The 26,832-nt window shown below is 44.1% G+C and overlaps 1 protein-coding gene across 3 annotated transcripts in view; it reads right to left on the reverse strand.

Annotated features, from left to right (window-relative positions):
- Positions 1–25,865, reverse strand: part of NRG2 (neuregulin 2) — a 197,435-nt gene extending 171,570 nt beyond the window's left edge. For all 3 annotated transcript variants that reach the window (XM_027970307.3, XM_015096070.4, XM_027970306.3), the window contains exon 1: positions 25,031–25,865. In XM_027970307.3, the coding sequence (XP_027826108.1) occupies positions 25,031–25,736 (706 nt within the window). In that variant the 5' untranslated portion in view covers positions 25,737–25,865. The remainder of the gene's footprint in view (positions 1–25,030) is intronic.
- Positions 25,866–26,832: the final 967 nt, after the last annotated feature.

The following is a 26,832-nucleotide window of genomic DNA, read 5'->3' on the forward strand; positions in this document are numbered from 1 at the left end:
AAATGGATAAAGAAGATGTGTTGTGTGTGTGTGTGTGTGTGTGTGTGTGTGTGTGTATAATGGAATACTAGATATATAGACATATAGATATATATAATGGAATACTGCTGCTGCTGCTGCTAAGTCATGTCCGACTCTGTGCGACCCCAGAGACGGCAGCCCACCAGGCTCCCCCATCCCTGGGATTCCCCAGGTAAGAACACTGGAGTGGGTTGCCATTTCCTTCTCCAGTGTATGAAAGTGAAAAGTGAAAGTGAAGTCACTCAGTCGTGCCCAACCCTCAGCGACCCCATGGACTGCAGCCTACCAGGCTCCACCGTCCATGGGATTTTCCAGGCAAGAGTACTGGAGTGGGTTGCCTTTGCCTTATCCGACAATGGAATACTACTCGAGCATAAAAAAGAATAAAATTTTGCCATTTGTAGCAACATGGATGGACCTGAAGGGCATAATGCTAAGTGAAATAAGTCAGATAGGGAAAGACAAATACTCCATTGTATCACTTATACGTGGAATCTAAAAAGCAAAACAAAAAAGAATCAGACTCACAGACACAGAAAACAAACTATTGGTTACCAGCAGGGAGAGGGAAGGGGAGGAGGGGCAATACAAGGATAGGGAGGAAAGGGTTATTATAGGATTATATGAAATCATGTGTGTGAAACTTTTGAAAATTGTAAAGCACTATAGAATTCAAAGAATCATTCAACTAATGAAAGAAGAAGAGAGGGGGAGAGGAAAAGAGAGTATGAAGGTCAGTGTATACTCATCCCTCCAAACACACAGTCATGTCAGTTCTGCTAATGTTTTCCAGAGAAAACCTCAGAGTCTACAGGCCCTCATACTCTCAGTGAGCAGTGTAGACCACAGGAAGCAAACAACCCCTGCGGGCCCTGTCTTGACACCTCATACAAATCACACTGCCTCCTCTGCCCTGCTCACAAGTCAGAACGAGGCCAAATGGGAGCTGCTTCCAGCCCTGAGGTCCACGGATGATGTGATAGGATCTCTGCAAGAAGGCCCAGGTATAACCAGATCAAACCTGGGGACATGACTGAAAACAGCAGTGAGGGAGAAGAGACGTCACAAAGTGCCAGCCATATCAACAAGGAATCAGATGGGTGTGTTAAGAGGGAAAAACAGCCCCATTCTTTCATGCAGTGACTTTGGAAGGGGCAGAGGCTGCCCAGCTGCCTAGCAGACTAAGCTCTTATTTTGTGCCCTGTGGTCCTTAGGGAGCTGCCTCCCATGTCACTGCCCAGGCACCTAACCTACCACTCCCCCAAGCCTGGAATCTAGAGGAGTTTCTCCAGCTCACTGTCCCATAACCAAAACTGTGACTCTAGGACAATAATTCAATCAGCATCTTTTAGCCCAAAGTGCAGAAATAGCACCAGGACACAAAGATTTAAGAAGACCAGTGCTTACCAAGGTCATGGGAAGGAGAAATCCAACACACAGAGGCTGCCAAATCCCTGGTCAGCACTTGACCCCTCCAGATCAAAACCAACACTTCCCACCCTCTGCCATCCAGGCCTTGCTCCCCCAATCTGCTGTCTTTCCAACCCTTTGGACACTCCTTCCATGAACCGTAGAGAGAATACTTGTTTACGGTGCCAGTGCTTCTAAAAAAAGCTCATTCCTCGGGGAAAATCAACACAAAAGCTTAATTCCACACGAAGAACTGTAGCAGGAACCTATTTAAGAATGCTGCCTCTTAAGTCCCTGTCACCCAGAGTCTCCAAAGCACTGGGGGAAAAGACAGAAGGAGAAGAAAAGGCAGGGAATCACAGGGAGGTGATAACTGACACTTAGCCGACTGTCACTTAGCCGACTGTCTATAATAAGCAAATGACATAATAGAAATAAACACAGCTTTGGGGAGAGATGCTGCAAACATGGCCCTAGCAGGTCCAGGGGCTCCGGGGAGTCACGCTGGGCTAGAAACCCGGTTATTTCTAGGGCACCAAGCAGCATCTGACCTGAATCAGGAGCCTCTGGAAGCAGGGCCAGAGGGCCAATCAGAGGCTGAGAAATACAGCACAGCTCCAGACAGGGGCCTTGGTCACCGGCCTGCATCCAAGGCTGTGCATGCGTGCTCAGCTGTGTCTGACTCTGTGTGACCCCATGCACTGTAGCCTGCTAGGCTCCTCTGTCTGTGGAATTTTCCAGGCAAGAATACTGGAGTGGGTTGCCATTTCCTTCTTTGGGGGATCGTCCCAACCCAAGGATCAAACCTGAGTTTCCTGCATTGGCAGGTGGATTCTTTACCACTGTGCCACCTGCAAAGCCCTTTTCCCAACCCAGGGATCAAACCCAGGTCTCCCGCATTGCAGGTGGATTCTTCACTAGCTGAGCCACAAGGGAAGCCCAAGAATACTGGAGTGGGTAGCCTATCCCTTCTCCACAGGATCTTCCCAACCCAGCAATCGAACCGGGGTCTCCTGCATTGCAGGCAGATTCTTTACCAACTGAGCTATCAGGGAAGCCCGAGGTTTGGGCAGGGGAAACAAACAAACAAACAGAATTCTTCAAAGAACTCCATCCAGTGATGTCTTGAGTCTCCTCATCAGCCAGGAAGAAATGCCCAGGTAATCAGTAAGAGCAAGTAATCCCCTTATCATTCCTCTTTGTTTCCAGACTGGTTCTGCCTAGAAAGCATGGTTCAGAGGAGCATCATCACTTAGAACCCAGTGCAGCCAGCTTGGAACACACCTCAGTGTTTCATTCCTAGATGTAGCATAGGGAAGGGAAAGTCCACTTTTGTAAGTTGTTGTGAGAATCAGATGAAATCATGTCTGCTTGGAAAATGTTAATGCCTCTTCCTTACCCCTCTTTACCTGAGGATTTACATTCATAACCACACATTCTCAGTCTACATTCCCTGAACCTACAGCAGAGGACAAGGCTGAGGGGGGTTGGGGGTGGGAGAAGTGGCTCAGAAGGCTCTTTGCCATTCAACTTAAAAGATGGAAAGTCCAGGAACTTCCCTGGTGGTCCAGTGGTTAAGACTCAGGCTTCCACTGCAGGGGGTGCAGGTTTGATCCCTGGTTGGAGAACTAAGAGATCCCACATGCTGCACCACGTAGCCAAGAAAAAAAAAGGGTGGAAAGTCCACACTCAGATGCTCAAGAAGATACTGAAGTAAGAACTGGTATTAACAAAGAAGCTCAGAATTTGCAATTGAGTCCAAAGAGCTTTCAAAAGGTAAAAGGAAACAAGAATAGAATTTATTCTAAAGAGAAGCTTCACAGTGTATTGGTCGTCCTGTCACTTAGAGGGTTTATGTTAGAGGTTTACAAGACAGGGATAGGAGACCCAGCTCCCCACCTTCTAACACCCCAGGGTCCAAGACAGTCAAATCCAGGGTAATATAAAGTATCCATGAACCAAAATGCATCTTGCCTTCCACTTCTAGGTAGAAGCAGAAAATGACAACAAAATTGTCACTAGAGATTTTTCTCTTTAATCAACAGGCAGGATAGGTCCTAAGATCAGGACATATATATTCAAACCAAACTTTTGCTTGTAGAGATCTGTGCAATGAGAAAAGATGATGACACATGACAAGATATTCAAGGACAGACAGCATTCTATAATTACTGAGACGGCAAAATGTCCCAATGTATTTTGGCAAGATCTTCTCTAGTAAAGGTTGAGAGAAAATAGTGTTTCATGTAGAAAAAATATTTGTATAAGTGGCCTACCTAGTCCCCAGAAAAGAATTAGCTGGTTTCATCACATCTACTATGCTGTCAGTTGTAAGGCATGGCCAAATTTCAGAGATGTTAATGTATGGAGTCAGGGGAAGTGCATCAGAGAGCCAATGAAACAGGATATATCTGCCTGAGAAAACAGTCTATGTTGCAAATCCTACTCCCACTCTGTTGCCTTGCCCTGTAAGTCCTTGGCAGAGGGACCGTGAAGAGGTTATGCAAAAGGCACTCCCAGAGCATTAATCTTTAAGAGTTAGCAATCTGGTTAGTCATTGTAATAATAACAGCACACTCTGATACAGCACCTTGCAACCTCAAAGCACTTTCACAGACATTATTTCCTCTAAGCCTCACAATATCCCTGCTAGGAAAGAAAAGCAAATATCACTAACCTTCTTTTTCAGTTAAAAATAAAACAGATACCCAAAGTTCAGTTGTCCTAAGGTCACAGATCTAGTAAGTGGCAAACTGAAGTTTAAAGCGACATCTCTCTCCTAGGACTGTGCTCTGTGTTATGAGATGAAGTCTGAGGTTAGGACCATTCCTGCATGTCCACTGAAAAACTCAAAGAGTAATATCTGACCTCTGTACTTTTAAGTTCCATCTCTACTCAATACTTGCCCTAAGAATGATGCTTAAAGGCCTAAGGGGGGGCTTCCCTGGTGGTCCAGTGGTTAAGAATCCACCTTGCAACGCAGGGGACACCAGTTCAATTCCTGTTCCAGGAAGATCCCATATGCTGCAGAGCAACTAAGGCCATGTGCCAGAACTACCGGGCTCTAGAGCCTGTGAGCTGCAACTACTGAGCCCACATGCCTAGAACCCATGCTTTGCAAAGAAAAGTCACCACAATGAGAAGTCTGAGCACCACAACAAAGAGTAGTCCCTGTTCACCTCAACTAGAGAAAGCCTGCACAAAGCAGTGAAGACCCAGTGCAGTCAAAAACACATTAAAAAAATTTTTTAAGGCCTAAGGGGTATGGAATACTAGAATGGACCATGCTTTGACTCTCCACTGGGGGTCACCATCTATGATATCTTGATCTAAGAGAGCAATCTCCACCACTCAGGTATCCTATCAACAGGGATTCCCTGAGATAATCATCTCTGGACCCATAACAGGAGTGTGGTCTCATGTCTTGTCAATTTCTCCTTTAGTCCAGGCAGAAGGGTCCCAGGATTCCTGTCTGTATTTACTTAGGGAACAAAGACCATAAGAACTTTATTTACCCCTGCCCCCTGCAGAGGGGCGTGGGGCTGGGAGACTCTTGGGCAAAGTCAGAATGGTCTCCCCATTTAGGAGAGGAACAACCACAGCCCACAAGCCAACAGGCCTTATTTTAGGAAATATTTGGGTTCATCCCCAAGTAAGAATAGCCTAGATGTATGGAGAGGTCTGACAGAATGTGGTCCACTGGAGAAGGGAATGGCAAGCCACTTCAGTATTCTTGCCTTGAGAACCCCATGATTTCTTTGGAAGGAATGATGCTAAAGCTGAAGCTCCAGTACTTTGGCCACCTCATGCGAAGAGTTGACTCATTGGAAAAGACTCTGATGCTGGGAGGGATTGGGGGCAGGAGGAGAAGGGGACGACCGAGGAAGAGATGGCTGGATGGCATCACTGACTCGATGGACATGAGTCTGAATGAACTCCGGGAGTTGGTGATGGACAGGGAGGCCTGGCATGCTGCGATTCATGGGGTCGCAAAGAGTCAGACACGACTGAGCGACTGAACTGACTGATGTACACATAAAACAAACAGGCTCTCTCCTCAGCCCTCCACCCCTCCCTTCCTACAGTCTTCCATCCAAGAGTCCTCTACGCTTCCAGCATCAGCTATGCACCCCTCAGCCATGGACTTGGGATTCAACCTCTCCAGTCCAATCCTCTCACTTGGGCTCCAGACCTCCACCAAGGAAATGTCAGCCTTCTCTGCTACTGTTTCTCCAACTCATGCTTTATGTTGCAACCTAACGAACCACTTCCCATCCTAGTTCAGGTCAAACAATTACTGAGCTACATCCTATGCCATGTGCTGATCCCAAAAGATGTTTTGAATTTTCTTTCTTCCACAACTTTATCCAAGCTTTTGTCTCTACCAGGAATGACCTTCCTTCCCCTGCCACCAACCACCAAAGTCCAACCCATCTCCCAAGCTCCTTCTCCTTTGAGTCTTTCCTCATGTCTGTAACCAGATGTGTCTCTAATAAATATGGATTGATGATACATGTATTTATCTTCCCTGTTATTTACGTGCTGCCCTCTCCTGTAGCACAGACTCTAGTATCCTTAACAACAATTTGACCGTCTGCCATTCCCTCACTAGAACTTTACAAGCTCTTTGATGGTATATCAATGTCACACTCATTTTTACTTTTCCTGCAAAGACTTCTGCACTAAGAAAGCACCCAATAAGTGTTCGGCTTTCTATTGTCCATTGTATTTTCTAGTTGGGTCTCCCATAAACTGGAGGAAGCCTAGAATAATGGTCTGGATTCAAAATCCTGGCTTTGCCATTTATTTATAGCTTCATGACCTTGGGCAAGTTAGTTCAGCTCTCTTTATGCTTGCGTTTTCCCCTTTGTAATAAAGAGGATAATAACAGTATTTATTTCATACTGTTATTATGAGAACTAAATGAGTTAACATTTATAAAATGGTTAGCACAGTGCCAAGTACATCATAAGTGTCAAATAAGTGTTCATTAAGTAAATAAAATCACTACCAGACTCATCATTTTCCTCCATAAAATTACTTTTCCTCACAAGTTCTCCATTTTTGCTAATGGCACTATGATTTTCCCCAGCTTTCCAAGATTAAACCTTGACCCCTTTTATGCCTGCTACCCAGTCCCTCACCACATCTCACAGAGTCTGGGAGGAAACAGGATAATTTACCTGCCTCTTCTCCCAGGTTCCATGCTTCAAAGACTCTATAATTCTCTCCTTGATCTCTCAAGCATCTGTCTCTCCCCAGATCCAGTCCACTCTGAATTGTGTAGACAAAGTATTTGCAAACATTCCTCTCCTTATATCATATCTCTGCACCAGCACCTACAATGGCGCCATATCACTTTCAGACCCAAGTCCACACTCCTCAGCCAGTCTCTGGAGACCCTCCTTAATCCAGTCCTGCCCTATCTTATCTCTCCTATGTCTCTACCCCACATTAATCTCCTCATGGTTCTGGAAAGACTTCTTGCTTGTCTCTGCCTCTGCTCATATTGTTCTTTTGGCCTAGAAACCTTTCCCTTATCCTCCTAAATCCCCCAAACCTATTCATTCTTCAAAACTAACCTTTAACCCTGGACTTCCCTGATGGTACAGTGGATAAGAGTCTGCTTGCCAATGCAGAGGACATGAGTTTGATTCCTGGTCTGGGAAGATTCCACATGCCATGGAACAACCAAGCCTGTGCACCACAAAAGCTACTGAAGCCTACGCCTAGAGCCTATGCTCTGCAACAAGAGAAGTCACCACAATGAGAAGCCTGGGTACCACAACAAAGACTAGCCCCCTACTCACTGCAACTAAAGAAAGCCTGCACAAAGCAAGGAAGACCTAGTTGCCAAAAATAAATAAAATAAAATGCTGATTAAAAAAAAAATTAGCCTTTAGATCCAACACTATCCTAGAAAATTTCAGCCCTCATCGATCTGATTGAATCATCTTTGAATTCTACAATCTATTTTCCCTTTAGCAATTATTATATACCTTTTGCTTTACATCACTTGTTATTGATTCATGTAAATCTGATATCCCCAACTAGACTGTAAACCTCTCCAGAACAAGATACATGACTACTAGACATCCCCAGCATCCTTCAAAGAAAAGAACAATGGAGGAGCTAAAAATACAGATCTATTAGCCAACATTTGACAATGAACTTGCCTCTTCCTTTCTTTGGGAGGCAGGGAGAGGGAAAGAATGGGACCGCTTACCCATCCAGCTGATCCTATATGCTGTGTTCACAGATGGTGTGGGCAACCCTACCTGGGGAATTTGCTATAGCCAAAAAGCCTGCTCCCTCTGTTGACAAACGCCAACAATCACTGTAATCTAGGTTGCCATATGGTTCACCCAGCCCTGTAGCAAAATCGGTTTCTCAGGGATATGAAGAGATCAAGGAGGCTAGCTCTCTGATCTATGGCATGGAGGGAGGTCGCCTTGAGCCAGCCCCACCACAAACGGGAAAGCACAGAGTGTCCAGGGCATTCAAAGTTGAAGAAGATGCAAAACTTGCATTCCTGAGACCCCTGGCCTGGAATCTGCAATCTGAGCCCAACAACCCCCTTCTCTCAAGACTCTTGAGACTCCCCAAGAGAAATCCACAGGTGGGCAAGGGCAGACAGAAGATGTGGCCCTGCTCCCACTGTCTAGAGAGAGTGGCCCAAAGTTGTAGTTTAATTTCTGTTTTCCTAGCATCTGGTCCTGAGGGCCATTAACAGAGTAAGACGATTTCATCCCTAAGCCAGCTGTCTTAATTTAGGAGGGACACTCCCCATTTTTTGATCAACTATTCATCATTTTCCCCATTCTCCCTCCTTTGTGGATTTCAAAGGCAAGAAGAGGTCAAGCCTCATCATCTTCCTAAATTGCCCTAACCCCTCCCATCTAATTATCACAATCATAGACTTGGGGAGGCTGTTTGCATTTGATACTCAGAATGAAATATAGGGCAAGTCCAGCTTTAAGAAAGCAATTTCACACTCCAGGCATCCATACGGTCCCTCAGCCCAGGATTTGCTAGAATTTTCAAAGTAAAACTATAAACCCAGACAGGCTCTATTTTGAGGGCATGACTTACCCAGTTGGCTTGAAACAACACTCTCTCCACCCCACTTCTCACAGCTGAAGAAGAAAGCCTCATTTGTCAGCTCAAAACAAAGCCCAGGGTATAAGAACAGCCTGCACAAGGTCATACAGAAAGCTGTGGGCTGAGACTGAATCGGGAGGCTGATTTCAAGGCAGGACGCTCATCATTTGAAAACAAAACAACAAAAACACCTGACAAAGCCTGAATAGTCTCCTCTTCCTTAACTAGGGACACCGCCCAGATTCTCCTCCTAGCCACCTAAAAGAAGCTCCTGCCTTTTGACTGCTTGATTCAGATTGCAATTCTGCCCCCCACTTGTCCCTAGTCAGCCTGCTACATCCTAAAGTCCTAATAGCTCCTACTCTTCTGTGGCAAAGCAGAAAGGTCTGGGTACAAAGAGGACCCTGGATAAATGCCTTGCCTTCTCTTAACTTGAGCTAATTTTGAACCAGCTCTCCTGACCATGCTCCTTGGGTATAGCACATGTAGGTACCTAAAATCACATAGGAGTAGAAATCATTTCTTCACTCATTTCCCCCTCAATTAATATTTATTGAGCTCCTATAGCATGCCAAGAACCATGAAGGCGATAAGCATACAGTGATACACAAAACAGTCAAAATCTTCTATCCCTGGATAATCTTCCTAAGATACTTCCCGTAGAGGTTAATAAAACCCAGACTACAAGCCACACATCAGAAATTTGGTATTTTTTGTTATAAACAGCAGCAACGATGATGGTGTTAGAATCCAATGAAGCACTTTGTAACTAAACCAGCCCTCCCATTATCATCTGAAGTGGCTGCCTCAGTTTACCACGTTCATACCTTTACCACCATATTACGTTAACTAGACCAATCTCCTTCCATGCACCAGATGTGTATTCCCAATTGCCAGGTCTAATCCCAAGGTAAGATCCATTCTCTTAAGTCACCAAGCAGTTATTAGTCAGTAACTTATGTAAGTCACCAAAAAATAAGTGAGATAGAGCCTTTGCTACAGTTCCATATTGTACTCAAGAAGCTCACCATCTAGAGGACCTTACACACATACCCTTTCCCTACTTACACATACCCTTTCCCCAGCCAATTACACTAAGCAGTAGGATAGACCATTATGATCACAGAAGGAGTATAAACTGCTGCAGAAACATGCCACGGTCCATTTGGACTGAGGGGATCGGAAAAAGTACTGAGGAGAAATGAGACCAGAGCTCAACCTTGAATAAGCAGGAGGTTAGCAACTGACAGAGAAGGAAAGGAAGAGCATACCACACAAGAAAACATAATGTGCAAAAGCACCAAGGAAGAAAAATGTAAGAGGTGTTCAAAATTTCCAAAATAGTACATTTTGGCTATAGCAAAGAGTAAGCGTGGAAAAGTGGGCTAAAGGCTTAATGACAGGTAGAGGTTAACTGTGGAAGGAATTTTCTCTTTATTCTATAGATTATAAAAAGCTATTGAAGATTTCTGGGTTGGACAGTGAGAAATACTTTGTTTTAGAAAGCAAATTCCATCAATAGATGGAAGAGAGCAGAGATTCTGAAAATTGGAAATTCCATTTAACAGCCACTGCGGCAGCCTAAGTGAGATTTAAGTACCTAACTAGAGCCTCCTGAATGAAAAGAATTAGATTGAAGATACCTGCAATAGTAAAAATTGTCACCACTCGACAGTGTATTATACACAGAGGATGGAAAGGAACCAAAGACGATTTTGCGGATTCATTTCTTAAAACTTTTCTTATGAGGACAACTTTTAAAGTCCTTATTGAATATGTTATAATATTGCTTCTGTTTTATATTTTGGTTTTTTGGCCATGGAGGCATATAGGATGTCAGCTTCCTGACCAGGGACCAAACCCACACCCTCTGCATTGAAAGGGGAAGTATTAACCACTGGACCGCCAGGGAAGTCCCAAGTTTGCAGTTTCTAATGACTTGGAAGAGTAGACAGATTGTTGTTATCTAAGACAGGAATGTCCTAGACAGAACAGGATATAGTAAGGAGACTATAATGAGCTTAATTTGAGATGTGAATTGTATCCTTTGTTAAGACCTCAGAAAGGTCAAAGGCAATGCCTCAAATAATCTCTGGGACTTGTTTCTGAGATCAGTCCCTTTCCATTAAAGAACAGTGACTCCTTTAGCCTGAAGAAGAGTGTCCCACAGCAGCCTACAAGAAGCTCACAGTAGAGAAGAGCTTCTCTTGATAAGATTTGTAGGTATGGCTTTTGTCTAATGTAAGGAACCTTGATAAGATTCATAAGCAAACCACAGATTTTTAAACAGAAGTATACTATAGGAACAGTACCAGCTTAGACTAAAAGGGACCAAACAGAGCAAAATGAAAAGCTTTTGGGCCCCAATATAACTACAAGTAGGAATCAAGCTGAGTGTACTGTTCAAGTTTTTATTTTCTATGTATTATGATGTTTTGACATCTTAAAAAACCATTTCCAGCTGGAGAGGGATTGCCCCTTCTAGGGCTACCCAGTTCTTAGAAACAGCAAAGGACTCAGCCCAGAGCATGCCTTTGATGTGTAAACTAACCAGTCCAGAGCCCTGCCTCCTCCATTTGCCCTTTAATCATCCCAGGGCCAGGTACCAGGAAACCAGGGACCACCCCTATAACTTAGAGCCCACCAAAATCATTCAAACTAGCCAATGCTAATCTGTTCACCCTGCCCTGACTTCCACTTTCCAAGGAAGCTCCAATAAATTTCAACCTAATGTTTTGCTCTCTTTCCAGTCTTCTGCCACCTGACTAGAACTTGGTACGCCCCCTGTGACCCTGTGTGTCATGCCGTGACCCTCATCTCTAGGAGCAATGAGTACAGTAGACTTGTTCTTTTGTGTGCCTCTCCTAAGTGTCCTCCTCTTGTGGACACATTTGACTAGATACCACCGAAAAGAATACAGAACTGAGAAAACTGCTTAGCTGCAAACACAGACTGCATTTTATGGAGAAGGAAGGATAATTAGAGGGCAACACTATGAGCCCATTGGGTAAATCCAAGAGCAGTGGACACTCATCCCCAGGCAATAGGACTGAGCCCTACTTGTGTGCCAGGCTGGATTTCAGAACTGCTATGGACCACGACTGCTGGTTCTTCTTTTTCTAAACGAGAACATCTACCCAGATAGAAGACTAAGGAGACATAACAACTAAATGTGATATGGGATCCTAGACTGGATCCTGCATCAAGTAAAGGCCATTGATAAGACAACTGGCAATTTTCAACAAGATCTAGAAATGAGTTAATAACATTACATCAATAGTATTAATTTCCTGGTTTTGATCATTTTATAGCTGTCTAATTTGGGGAAGCTGAAGAAAGAGGATCCTTTATATTTTTGTAACTTTTTTATAGATTAATTTACTTAAAATTTCAAAATTTTAAGTAAAAAATAAAGTCATTTAAAAACATTCAAGTATTACTAGTTTTTAAAAGGAGGCATCTGTAGCAGTTATCCTGTCTATACCAGCACTGTATTGGAGGGCAGATGATTTCTCTTTAGTTGACAGTCTTCAGGTCAAGAGGAACAGCATTTGAATTGCTGTCCCCAAAGAATCTCATGAAAGGAGTCTCATCTGCACCCAGATCTAATTTGGATGAAGAGACCCTGGCTCTTGAGCCTGAACTTGATGTCATATAGATGAGACTTTTTGAGGGAGGAGGATCTCGGTGAGGATGAGTTTTGCTTTGTTTTAATAAGTAAGTATACTACTACAATGGACTGTGAATGCAATGGCCAGGATGAGCATATTTTTCATGTGCAAGGAATATAAATAATCTGTGACCAGAGGGCAGACTGTAATGGTTTCAACACATGTCCACAAATTCTTTGACAATCCTTCCATCAAGAGGTAAAGTCTAATTCTCCTCCCTTTGTATCTGGTCAAGCCTTGGTAAACTCTCTTCCAAGAAACAGAATGTGGTAGAAGTGATACTAGTCACCTCTGAGGCTAGATCATAAAAGACAATAGAACTTTTGCCTGGCAATCTCATGGGACACTCACTTATGGACCTTGCCACTATGTTGTGAGGAAACCCAGGCAAGGTTGGTCCCTAGCCTTCATCCCCAGCTAAGCTCCCAGATGAAAACCAGCCAGCATCAGTTGCTAGACATGTCAGGGAGGAAAATGGAAAATGACCCAGTCTCACCTACTGTTTGCTCAGCTACCATCTGACCAAAAAATACATGAAAGACACTAAACCTCCTAGCTGAGCCCAGTCAATTCCCAGAACTATGAATAACAATAACGAGTAAAGATTGCTATTTGAAGCCACTATATTTTAGGTTGTTTTGTTATGCTGCAATGGATAACTGAAACAACATGCCATAGGCAGTTGGAAGCTGGAACTCAGCAAAATTAAGAGACTTTTTCCAAGTTCACATTGCTGGGAAGGAAGAGTCAGGATTTTAAGAAAATATCAGTCTGAATCCGAAGCCATTCTCTCGCAACTAACAATAAACATGACAGTAATAGTAATTGTAGCTTGTCTGCATTAAATGTTTTCAACCTAAGCAGCCACCAATCTAAGCACTTTACATAAAGTAAACTTTAAAGTAAAAGTAACTCACTGAATCCTTATCACAATACTATGAGATAGGTATTAAAATTAGCCCCACTTTACAGTTGAGGAACCTGAGACACAAAATGGTCAGTCAACTTGGCCTAAGGTTATATAGGGCTTCCCTTGCAGGTCAGATGGTAAAGAACCCACCTGCAATGCAGGAGGCCTGGGTTCGATCCCTGGGTTAGGAAGATCCCCTGGAGGAGGGCATGGCAACCCACTGCAGTATTCTTGCGTAGAGAATCCTCATGGACAGAGGAGCCTGGCAGGGCTCCATAGGCGACAGTCCATGGGGTCACAAAGAGTCAGACACGACTGAGTGACTAAGCACACACATATATATAGCTAATAAGTCATAGAGACAAGATTCAATCTTCACAGTTGGCTTCAGAACATTCGGCCTTAACCACTACACTATACGGAGCTGAAACTTCAAAATGGATTATATAAATTGAGAAGAGAACCAAGGACGATCTGTTGGGAAACATAACCTTTACAAAGTGCTGAAAAGAAAAAGAGTCAGTGATGGAAGGATCTGAGAAGGAAGTGGGAGAGAAAAGAAGCAAACATTATATCTCCAAAATACTGGAGGAACCACAGCAGGATCCACAAACCAGCTTCAGTCTTTATGGTTGAACATTCAGACACAAATGGGCATGCACGCATGTAGACAGAGGCGCACTTTAGCTCTTTCCACTCTTTCTCTTTCAGTGGCAATGCTCACCCCCACTTTGGAATTATGAGGCTGGTATTTAACTTAAGAGATGGGAAAAGTAAACTCTTACACTTTCTTTTAAAAACATGGTTCATGACCTTGGCCTAGTGAAGACCATCAAACCCACTGGACACGTGTGCATGTGTGCTAAGTCACTAAGTTGTGTCTGACTCTTTGCGACCCCATGGACTGTACCCTGCCAGGCTCCTCTATCCATGGAATTTTCCAGGGAAGAAACTAGAGTGGGCTGCCACTTCCAACTCCAGGGGATCTTCCCAACCCAGGTATTTCACCCCATCTCCTACATTGGCAGGTGGATCCATCAACAGGGAAATCCAAACCCACTGGGAACCTTTATCAGCTTGATGTTTTCTTCCAGATACAGCACCAAGTTTCAAGTGATCCCTTCACAGAAGTAATGTAAAACCAAATGCATTAATTCTTACTTCTGTACAATAAGTTCTGGGCCTGGTGCAGACCCTTCACCAGAGTCCCTGAGGCTATGACACCACACAAAAGAAGCACAAAGTTCATCTTCTGTGTGGGCCAAGGTAGAAGCTGGGGTAACTGGCCAAGGTGAAAACAGTATTCCCAAGGGAAACAGACTCAGCTCCAGCTACCATATGCCCTCTCAATTAGCTGAGTGCAAACCACCAACAGTGGAAACCTACTAAGGAACAAAGACAGCAAACTCCCAATCTGAGGGCCACCCATGTGCTGCTCTTCATCCTACAAGTTACATTCTTTCCCAGCAGCAAGGAGTGTCTCTCAGAGGTGGTTAAATCTTGCTCTGTCCAAAGTATTTTATGAGGCTCCATATCCTAGGATTTTCCCAGTATTGACCAGAATCACTTGGGCCAAGCCCCAGAGGTGCCATCTGAAAGGGTTTATTGTCAGTACTTGGCCAAGACAATTTAATCTAAATGTTACTAAGAGGCCAGTGAACACTACTAGTCTTTTTGGAGAGAGCATTTTCTTTTGAAAATGAGACCTAAAAATATGGGAGAAGTTTTTCTTGGAAAAGCCCCATATTTTGTCTAAAAGAATTGGACCTAAGAGAAATTTAGCCCAAGTTGTTAGGTATAGTTCCACTTGCATAGGTACCTATCTCTTGCCTTGTTCCTATTTTCCCACTAGGTCCATCAGACATAAAGTCCAAGGAAAGACTGGGAACTTTGTACTAGAAATTTCTGGAAACTTCTCTGCTTCTTGGCTGAGGGATGGCTGTTACATATATGACATAGCAAGTATGACAACAGGCCTACGTAGAAAGGCTGGAGTAAGATGGGATATGGTCGGGGGATAGACTGCCAGGTAAGAGGGTCTCAGAAGTGAAACCCATCTAACAGACTGAAAAGGAAACCCTTTATGAGTGAGCAGTCAGACTGCCTTTGGAAGCCCCAGTGTCCTTTGAAAGAAACTCTTCATTTGGGATCCTTGGTTTCACTCTGTAATAAATGAGTCATGTCATGGTGTGAGACTCCATTCTTCCTTTTAAAAACATTATTCTCTTTCAAATTATTATTTTTCTCTGAAATACAATCAACCAATGACATTGTTGGGAAAGCTGCACTGGACGTGGCCCTGCTGTTACTTTATTTCTCACTCAAAAATAGGAATTCAGACACAGCAGATCATCTGCTTAATCCACCTGTTCTGTCCTGACTGCTAAATAAACTCTCTCCCCTAAAGCCATAAAAAATTTCTCCAGAGAAGAGCCATCAACTGGGTAGTGCTTGTGAAATTCATTAGTGGCTTAAGCAATATGGTGAGGAGCTATACTGAGATTATGTGTACGGCCACAGGCACTAGTGAAAAGGACTCTGACTAGAGGAAGCTGAGGGCCACAGCCTGTGACAAAGTGATGACTGAGAGCCCTTAGGAGCCCTGAGCTGGAGAAGAACTTGCTCTAGAGAGGACCCTCCCATTCCCACCTAGTAATTTAGCCAAGCAGATGTCGCAGAAAATGCCTCGTTTTAAGGAAATGGCGAAAGAATGAACATGCTAAAAGACAGATGTGAAGAAACACTGGGCTTCTACTCCATACACTTTCAGAAAAAAAGAATGATCCAAGAACCTGTCCTGGCCTCCGGAAGCGCCCAAGCTGCCTAAAGGCAAAAAGGTACAACCACTCCCAATTTGCGATCTCAGTTTACTACAGTAAGGTGCCTCTTACTTCTTTAAGGTATTCAGCCTGAAGCATGAACCAGCCAGAGTAACAGAATCCAATTGGCTGTTCCAGTGAGAGACCAGGAGAGGGAATAACCAAAAAGTTCACATGGCAAGTAAAACCGAAGAATTTTGCAGAATGTAAACTAACTAAAAGACAGGAATGAAACACAAGCAAAAATATTGACATGTATGAGGAAAACCATAGAGATAATTCTAAAACTCAAGAACACAGAATTACTCACAAGAAAAAGAAGAAACTATGGACTATCAAGGGAAAAAAAAAACAAAAGAAAACCCTGAAACATAACACAGCAGCAAAATTCTGCCTTTTATCCAAATGTCTGAAGACGTTTTCCATAGTTAGTCTAGTCCCTCAGCCTGAGCTGACATTTGAGGAATCTCAAAAATCTATCTAGGACAAAGTGATCTTACCTTGTGATCTAAAGCAAAGGTCTAACTGCTCCCTTACTTAGCAATAGCCAGTAATCAAATATTTACAAAACCCAAGCTTAAGTTTCAGGCCCCAAAGATCTTATAATCAGGAGAAGGAGCTAAGATACTGACCCTAGCAAGATAATTAGCAGTCCCTGGCATTAAACGATGTGTCATACAAGTGATACAGGCCATTAACACGAAAAGTCCAAGAATAAGAAAAAACAATACTTCTTGAGGTCAAGAATGTGTGGCCAGCCTAGGATCTGAGGGGTAGTAATACCCAGCAGATATTTAGATGAAGAACCCAAAGCAGACTCTGTTCTAAAACATTTAAGGAGCAAAGCTTCATACTTCCAATGGGTTCCAATGGGTGCCACACATCAATTAATTAATTAAAATTAAACCCCACAAGCTCCCCAAATGCCACCTGTTACATGCCACCACCTGTACCCTCTCTGACCCAAGACAGCCACCAGACCCAGCCCAGCCCAGTGTAGAAACAAGGAAAGAAAGAGTATGGATGACTCAGTGTGAACCCATCCCCAACTCTGGAAACCCCCAAATCAAAGCAGGGTGAATCAGGGACCTGCTTTCTTTGAAAGAAAAAAGGACGCTTTCAGCCATTTTCCAGGGACTTTCAGCAACTCCTCCTAACAACAATACAATGTAAGATAAGACCTGTCGAAGTAAAAGAGCAGCCTGGCAGGACTCCTGAATGGGAACCCTTGGTTGACCCCACAAGCATGATGAAATTTTGAAAGGGTCATTTGGAGTCTGAGTCTTAGTCCTCCCATTGGTGAAACAGAGAAAAGCAGTTTCTATCCATGGGCTTCTCAAAAAAAATGACTACATAGACCCATGGACCCATTAAAATTTGTAGTCTACTTGGGACCTCCATAGGACCAGCATTCATATCCTGGAGTCTCATGGGCTTCCCTACAATGAGACCACAGATATAATAAAAAAATTCTCCCCTTGTCTGCCTCCAGTCCTCCAGAACTTAGTATTTTCACTTACTAGTTGCTCACGTTGGTCTAAGTTAAGAAGATTTTGTTAATAACACTTATTGAGCAAGTGCTGTATTAATTATTTTACATACATTATCTCATTTAATACTCATAGCAATCCTATTACGAGCAATCACTATCACCATTTATAGAAAACTAAGATACAGAATGTAATATGCCCAGCATCACCTAGTCACAAAATGTAGAAGATGGTTTCTGAACTCAGGTTCACTTGGCTGTAGAGCATGAATTCTCATTCATTATACTATAGTTAGCAGACTTTTTCTTTTTAAAAGAAGGGCATTTATGAAAAACCTTCAGCTAACATCATATTTAATAGTGAAAGTCTATAAATGTTTTTCCCCAAAGAATAGGACAAGGATGTCCATTTTCATTACACTTATTCAACATTACACTTGGCAGTTCCAGCCAGTGGAATAAGGCAAGAAAAAGAAATAAAGACAAACAGATTAAAAGGAAAAAGCAAAACTGTTGCTTTTATTCACTGACAATATAGTCATGTACACAGAAAAAAATCCTTAGTAAATCTACCCCTCCCAAAAAGGGTTATTCAAGTGAATAAGTGAATTTATTAAGGTCACAGGATACAAAGTCAATATTTTAAAAATTGTTTTCTATATGCTAGCAATGAATAAGTGGAAAACAAAATTAAACAAAAATGCCATTTACAAAAGCATCAGAAAACATGAAGTACTAAGGAAAAATATGTAAAAGACTCATTTACTGAAAACTACAACACATTACTGAGCTGCTTTTAACCTAAGCCTTCAAGTACTACTTCCATAATTACAAATAAACTCATCAGTCTAGCACTCAAGGTGGGTGGAAATATCATCCTAATTTACCTTTCTAGATCCTTTGCCCATTTGTCCCTTTCTTCCTGGTTATTTTGTATACTACAAACATGCCCCTCTGCTACTAAGAATGCTATTCTGTTTATAGTGATTGATTTAATCAATTAGTTCATCTCTATCCATAAACCACCTCCACCTCATCTATCTGACTCTTAAAATCCCATTTCAAACTACTTATCAAAGAAACTTTACTCCTCTAACCAGATCTTTCTTTTATGACTCTTGCCCTCCTTCCAAAAGCACTACATTGGTATATCTTATGGCATTTATCATATGCTAGATTGAATTACTGTTACATCTTTGTACTTTTAGATTACAAGCTCCTTGGTGACAGGGACTGTGTCTGATACAGCTCCCCTAAAGTACCTAGTTCTTTACACACAGTACACATTCCAATACTTGTGGAAGCAAACCCTTGAAAGACGGAAATGAAAGGAAGTTCTTTTAGTAATAATACAACCTCTAGGATACCAAATTGCATCACACAAATTAATGATGTCTTGACTTTCCCATGGGCTGGACCAGGTATTTAGCCATGCGGTAACCTTACTCTCATTCAATCCCAAGTAATGTTAGTTCAGCTTAGCTTCTGTTTGGACCAACATCAAGATCAAGACCAAGCAAAACATCCTAGCCTAAAGGACAAAGACAGATCCTCAATCTGTACAAACAGACGAGTGAGGGAAGGAGGTAGGGAAGCCAAAGTCCTAAGGACAAGGCAGGAAACAAAGAAAAAAGAGAACCTCTAAAGATTCTGTTTCAGAAGAGAGAATAAAAAGGAACCTGAACATCACTTCTTGGGGGTCTGTGTTGCTAGTGGAATAAGGAAACTCTCTAGGATACCTGTGTCTCTGCTACTCCAACATCTGCAAGGGCAAATGGAATGTTAACCGCCTCCAGCCCCACCCCAGGAGGCAAGTAGCACAATCAGGTTCTGAGCTGAGGCACAGACAAGAGCTACAGGCTCTGTCCCAGAGAAGGTCCCTGGAGAGGCTGTTTGGATCTCACTGCATGTACAGAGCAGGAAGGGAATGTTACTGTAGAATGGAGCTTGCATGCCACATTCTGCCAGCAGCAACTAGCCAGAGCAAGAAGGCTCCTTAACTCAACCTCATTTCATAATTACCAAAAACATCACAGGTGATTAGCACCAAAAGCTCTCAGTCAGTGTGACTCTCTGTCTTTTGACCCCAGGCTGGCAAAAGCTTCCCAGCTCTTGATCTGGGTACAGCACATCCTCTTTCATGTCATACTAAAGCCTTTTAATCATCCTCCAGGTTTGCTTCAGTTCCTACAGGCTTGCTTGAAACGCTGCTCACCAAGATCATCCGTGTGTACTGTTGTTTTTAAAGGAGTCTACTTGAATTTCACATGACAGTCATTTTTTCAAACTTGTCATAATACCCAATGTTCAATTCATTTACTGTCCCAATTTTCTAAAGAGTTCCCTATATCATCTCTTGAAATTCAATGTATATATTCCAATAAGTAAGTGGGAAGGGTTAATTCACAGGAAACAAGTAAGACAAAAATCCCCATTTCACACACATCAATCTAAACTCAAAATTTGGAGGGAAATTCCTTTTACTTTTGGTGTAAATTATACTAACAACACCTCAGATCCTGAAAAGAAAGTCCCAAGAGCAAGTGTCAGAGACTACACAGGGGAAAATTCACTGAGATCATCATTCCTTTTCCAAGTCAGTGTTCAAAACTGCCATATGCCACTAAGCCAATAGGCTTTAGAGGGTTAAGAATGCCCAGTGTTTAGGTTTGCCTATTTGCTTTAACCCTACTTATCCAAATGGCAATTCTTTGATCCTTTGAAAATTTAACACTACATTCAAGTCAGTTACCTTAAACATACTTCAGAACTGTATTTGAGTGGCCCATTCACTGTGGATTCCTACCAGCTGTACACGAATATGGTCAAAATCAAATTCTTTGTCAGCAACTGGGGTCTTTGGCTTCTAAATGAGAATTAAAGCAATCAGGCACTGTGGCGTTTTCTCTTCTCATATATGGGATCATGTGATTTCCCACGTGGACGCTATTGTGAGATGACCTACTAAGAGTGTAAACAGCAGCAACTGCTGTGTGAGTAGAGCTGCTGCCCTGAAGCTCAGTGACAAACCTTTGCATCTTCCTTTGAGCATTTCAATTAGGACTCGCTCGCAAAATGCACTGTCATGGAAAACTTCTTAATGGCAAAGTATCTGAAAAATTAAGTTGGTATTTTTATTCCTTACCCTAGGGTTATATTTGTAAGGAAGGATACTGGTTGAGATATTGGATTAGGTTTAAAAAAAAGTTATATATATATACTACTGGGGAAGAATTTACCATAACATTGACTTAATGGAAAAATTAACATTCTCCATCTGTTAAGAAAAAATACAAGATTACTTTGAAAAAAATTTTGCTTTTAGGGAAATACACATTTCAAGATATGTAATAATTGCCTAAGATCTGGGTAGCTGAGGACAGGGGTAAGAAGGAAACTTTTTACTGTATATTCTTGTGTGCTTTCTAAATTTTGAACCATATGAAGGTTTTACATATTCAAAATATATATACAATCTTATAAGGGAAAAGTTAATGACATGCTTGCTATTAGAAAATGAAATTAAAATATCCCAGATAATGAAAAATACTTAAGAGCACTGGGACCAAGAAGTTAGTCACCTACTTAGTTAATATACCACCCCCTCTAGCTCCCAGATCTTTTGTTAATTCAAGCTGATAGTTATTTCTGTTCAGACATGGGAGTTGGGGGAGGTGATAAACTGCCCTCTAAAAAAAGGGGGGGGGTCTTCTCCAACAAGATGTAGATTCTCCATAAATCCCATTAACACTAATCAGCATAATGATTAAGCACATTGTGGTTAAGTACTCTAGTTGATAACAACTCCTTCAGAAAAAAAGGTTCCCATAGCGACAGGTAAGGGCTTATCATCAAACTCAGCTTTTCAGCACCAGACTTAGTGTCACAGATAGGAAAAATAAGACTGGTTTAGTATTAATCTGGAGGTCTGCTTTTTGAACTTCACTTGACTTCACCCATTCAAAAGACACTTATGAGAATCCCTCTGTAAACCAGGGGCAGTACCAAACATTGAAGGGCAGGAAAGGAGAAAGACCTCAAAGATAAGACATGGTTCCTGACCCAAGGATCCCTGGGGCTGAGAAACACAGCCGCTGAAAGAAATAATGACATTATAACAATAATTCTGCCCTTAAATCTATAACCAAGCCTGTCCTCACTACTAGGACTGGTCAGTTTCTAATCTACTTTCACTTTCCCATCTTCTAGCTGCAGCACAGCTGGGTTTCCAGCTGGCTGGGGAAGAAAAGATTCTTTAAATAAACAGCATTTTGAAAATATGCAGTTGCTTTTGCTATACTGAATTTTGTGGACCACCTTGCTCTAATATGTGAATCTGAGTGCCACATTAATTTAAACTATTCTAAAGAACATAAAGATCCCCAGGAATACACCTGTTCTATCTTTAACAACAAAATACACTATACATTGGAAGAAAAAGCCAAATCAGAAAGTCCCAAAGGAAGAATGATTTTTCTTAAAAAAAAAAAATATATATATATATATATATAGCATCTATTCAATAATGAAACAATTTAAAAGCCATATACATATAGGAGAGCAACAAGAAAGGGTGTGATTAAGCCAAAATATATGCAACCATCATTAAAAATGCAGGACTATTTGCAGAATAGGATGTTTTCGTAGCATTGTACAGAATCTCTAACTCCTGAGAGTCCTTTTCAAATCTTTTTCCTGTCCTTCCCTCAGAAGGCACAGAAAGCACACCCATGTACGTAGTCTTCTGAGAAATGCAAAGATTTTACTCCACTCTTTACCACCAGAGGTAGTAATTTGGGATGAATGATACACATTAGATCTATAAAAAAGGCCTCTGGCAAATACTGCTATTCCAGGAGGACTTCACAGGCTTCAAGTCAACATTTCATACTTGTGGTAAAATTACTCACTTATGAAGACCTTCATCTCTCCGTAGGGCACCTTGTCCCCAAATCCTGGCCCACCAAAATACAGCTTTCTGAAAGATCTCCCTAGGAACCGTACCTCCCAGAACCCAGACAGTTCAGAGCTGAAACTGGCTAAACAAAGTAACAATTCAACCACAGTTGCTCAATATAACGGCCATGATGACAGTTTCCAGGTGCCAGTTTCCCTATTTTGCAATGGGCAGATCTGCTCCAAGGAGAAAATGTTCTCAATGACCCTTTGGCCCAGAGGGCTTTCTTTAGACATAGAAAACAGAAAATGAATTTGTTAGTTATTTCCTGCTGAACACAAGGAAGGTGTTGTGGTTAGTTAAAAAGATTTGCTTCCTTATTTAATATACCATTACTAGTGCATGTTTTCTTTAAAAACATTGTAGAAAATAAGAAAATGCAGTTTATGCTCTTCTGTCGTATTATCACCAGTTCCACACGTTTTCTCGAGAAAATGTCCTTTAATTTCTAATCTCCTTAGATAAAGCTCCCCCCAACCTGATGTGTATCTATTTACCATCAATTCAAAGCAAAAATTTTTGTATTCTAACATGTTTACTCCCATACATGTTCCTGCCCCTTGATAATCTGTGATGTGAGGGCCTTCTCATTAGCAGTGCTTGCAGCCCTAAATTTATCTTTCTGAGAACTACGTTACACATGCTATGTTTACGAGATGATCACAACTTAAAAGTGGACTATATTTCTGACCCCTAGGTCTTTCATGATCTCCATATTCAACTATTTAGCTATTAAACACTCACTAAAATAAACAAGGTATAACTGAAGGAAGAAGGGGGAACAGAGGAGCAAGACAGGGGATGATGACCACTGGGGCTTGGTGCATCAGACTGGGGATTAGGTGGGGATGTACACAATGCACACTCAGGAGCAACTCACTGAAAAGCAAAACAGAAGCTGTCCTTGGACAAGGTTCAATAAATGTTTTTACTATCTATTTCTCGCTGCATAATACAGTTCCACAGCTCCCCCAAGGAATCTCAGGGAAAAAAAAATCACTTAGCAGAATAAAAAATTAGAAATTCTTAACTGGTCTCAACTTATCATAAAATGTTTCAGAGCACAAAAACCAACATTAAAGAGCAGTCAACAATATTCCTCAGAACAATGTCAGAGAGATAAACTGCTGTCATCACCAAAAGTTTCTTTCTTCCTTATTAAGACACTGCAAGATTCTTCTGATTAAAGTGATCACAGTTTAACATAATATCTAGATATATTCCCACCACAAACTAAAATTTGTCTTCTGAAGGACAGGGGCAGGGAGGGGGCGGGGGACATGCAGTAGAAAGGAAGCTTCCAAAAGTCAAAGGCATTGATCTAGAAAGATGAGGGCAGCAAAACTTCCTCCGAGCTGTTACACATTCTTTGCTACTCAGAGTCTTATTTACACTACTCAGAAGCAGTTGGCAGACTAGTAAATATACCAACTTCTATGACAGACCAGGGTATCTATCACAGTTCAGTGACTGCACAGCTCAGACGCACACTGCAAACATCAAATTCAGCCTTAGTTGGGACGAAATGAAACCCCAATATGAATAAGCACAAGACAGGCTAACACCAAACACTCCAGTCCAGCCACGATTTGGTTTGAAATAGCTTCCTGAGAAGTAATTACTGGATTCAGGGACAAGGAGGAAAAGATCTTAAACTGACATTTCTTTGACTTTTCACATGGGAGACTCCATTCCCAGCTGCACAGATGGACAGACTTCAGTGTTGTGTTTCTCATCACCTGCATTCCTGTGTAGCACCCAACATCATGAAGATGAGATATGCAGTCAACACATCCTGCGCCGTAAGATGTCAGAGCTGAACTTCACAGCATTCAGGAGAAGTTACTCTATTTCACCCGTCATCACAAGCAACAGACCTAGGAAGATCTCCCAGAAACAGCCAAAAGAGGTGTCTGCTCACTAGTACTGGAGGTTAAGAGAGGGCTGTGCAACCAGCTCAGCAAAGACAAGCAATCACGATGGAGGAAAACAAAACAAAACAAAACAAAACCCTGAACCACATGGGGGACAGAAAACAGTAGCAGAAAAAGTCCAACTCTGCCTGCGCCAGCGGTGTGGATGAGCTGAGCCCGAAGCCCAGGAGAGGAAGGAGGGGGCGGGGGCCATCATTCCCTAGGAGAACTTGTAAGCGGAGGCCTTCACAGCCTGGGAGTCTGCCCAGCTGCTCCTGCAGACCCTGCCAGCCTGGGCAAGGCAGGCCCTTGGGAGCAGAGCGGGCAAGGCCTCCGAGGGTCACTCCTGACTCACTGAGCTTCGGGCCAGCAACACGCGGACCTCTCCTTTTTTCCTGCCGCTACTGGGCTATGATGGCAGCTTTCCAGCCCCACATGCCATACATCAGCCGCAGATCCCTGCTGGCACAGGCCAGCGCGTCCCCCCGCCCCCCAGCCCTGGCACACTTCGAGCCTAATCTTCTTTCTCCCCAACACCAACCCCCTCACCCACCATGCCAAGCGCCCTGCCCAGGGACAGCCCCACCACCCGTTCTCCCGCCACCCCCCACCCCCAGCCCTCACCAGCGGCCCCGGGCTCTGCCAGGCCCGGGCACCTGCAGATACCTCCCGCCCCACCCCCATCTTCCACCACCTCGCCCCTCCCCCCTTTCTCCAGCAGAGAGAGGGGGCAACTCACCGCAGTCAGTGCACAGGATCTTGCCCACCTCTTTCTTGAGGTTTTTGCCGTTGGTGTTGAGAGGGGCAAAGGCTGTCTTAAAGACCAAGGGCTGCTCCGTGGGCTCCAGGAAAAAGATGTAGCGCTGGTTCCTTTCGAGCGGCGCACAGGAGCCCACGCTGATCACCTGCTCGCGCTGCAGTCCCCCGCTCCGGAGCGGCCACTTGTCCAGCACCTTCACCAGCGCCACCCGACCCGAGGCGGGCGGCTCGCGGGTGCTGTTGGAGCTGGAGCCGCCTCCGGCCGGGGCCAGCCCCTGTACCTTGCCCTCCACCACCACGGGCGCCTTGTACGCCTGGTCCTGCACCGACTTGAAGCTAGGCGAGTAGCAGGCGAGCGACACACCGAAGAGCAGCATAGAGAAGCCGGGGGCCGGGTCGCGCCTCATGCCTCCGGCGGCTGCGGCTCGCGAGCGGGCGGCGGCTCTCCGGGCTGCGGGGCTGCGGGGCTGCGGCTGTTGCGGCGGCCGCGGCTTTGGGGGCGCAGCGGGACGAGAGATGCTGCTGCTGTTGATGTGGCTGCTGCTGCTCCTGCCGCTCTCGCCGCTGCTGCCGCTGCCGCTGCTGCTGCTGCTCCTCTCGCTGCTGCTGCTGTCGCTGTAGCTGCTGCACCGAGCCTTCTCCACTGGCGGCGGCGGCGGCAGCGCTAAGCAGCAAACCTGCCGCATCTGGCCAGGCCATTTGGGGGGCTCCGCCGCTCCGCCGCCGCCGCCGCCGCCTTGGGAGGGGAAACCAGAGCCCGCTGGAAAACCGGAAACAGCGTAACGTTAGCGCCCAGTAACCCTCCACCGGCGGCCCGGGGAGGTGGCCCAGCGAGGGCAGGGGGGCAGGCAGCGAGCGGGCCGAGATGCGCAGCGCGGAGCGGCGCAGCGCTCCCACCCTGCGCGCCGGGACCGGGAGGAGGATGCGGAGGATGGGACGTCCTCCCACTTGCTCTCTCGCGCCCCCTCTACCCCCGAACCGAGTGGGGAGCGCGGCTTCTGCAGGGGAAGCTTGGGACTGCACTGCTTTAGTGCCTAGCTTCAGGCCCCGCAGGGAAGCGAGAGGAATCGTGCTACGCTGTGCTTTGGGGATTTATCCGCACGATAGTGGGGGTAGTGCGTGAGCAGAGGGCAGGGTAAAGGTAGCAGATTCTGGTACCGTCCTATGAAGGGAGAGTGGGACACAGGGTGTGCTCTGCCTTTGGACATCGGCTGTGGGAGCCAGGGAGATGCCACGGCCAGGGTGACTGACCTGCCTCCTGGGTTGTATATTCCCTTCCCCGGCAGGACCCTAGGGGCCAGTCCCTAATTGAGCCCACGGGCTTGGCCCTCCACCTCCTGGTGAGTGGCTGGAGATTCGAGTCAGCTGGGGAGGATCCCAGCCCCGTCATTTGGGTGAAGAGTTGAGGCTACATGGAGTCTTGGCTAGGCGTTGGGGCCACCCAACCAGGGGTGGTGGTTAAGAGAGGGTCCAGCCTCTAAGTCTCTGGGCTTTTTTCCAGCAGCCAGGCAGAACCAGGCTGCATGCTACACAACCTCATCACCTTCTTTTTTCCCCCCTTAAAGCCTCTCCCTAAGGAGGTAGGGGCTTCTTGGGAGCCAACCTGAGAGCCAGAGACGGTCAGGGCCAGAGCTACCCCACAGGAAATGGTTTCTTTCTCAAAGATCGATGCTTGCAAGAGGCAGGGGAGTTTGCTTCACTGAAGCCAGCATCTGATTTTTAAAAGCAAGTTAAGGATCCTTTCTCACTCTATCATTAAGGATCCAGAGAGATTTTAATACC

Source organism: Ovis aries, chromosome 5 (genome assembly GCF_016772045.2).
Source record: "Ovis aries strain OAR_USU_Benz2616 breed Rambouillet chromosome 5, ARS-UI_Ramb_v3.0, whole genome shotgun sequence".
NCBI lineage: Eukaryota > Metazoa > Chordata > Mammalia > Artiodactyla > Bovidae > Ovis > Ovis aries.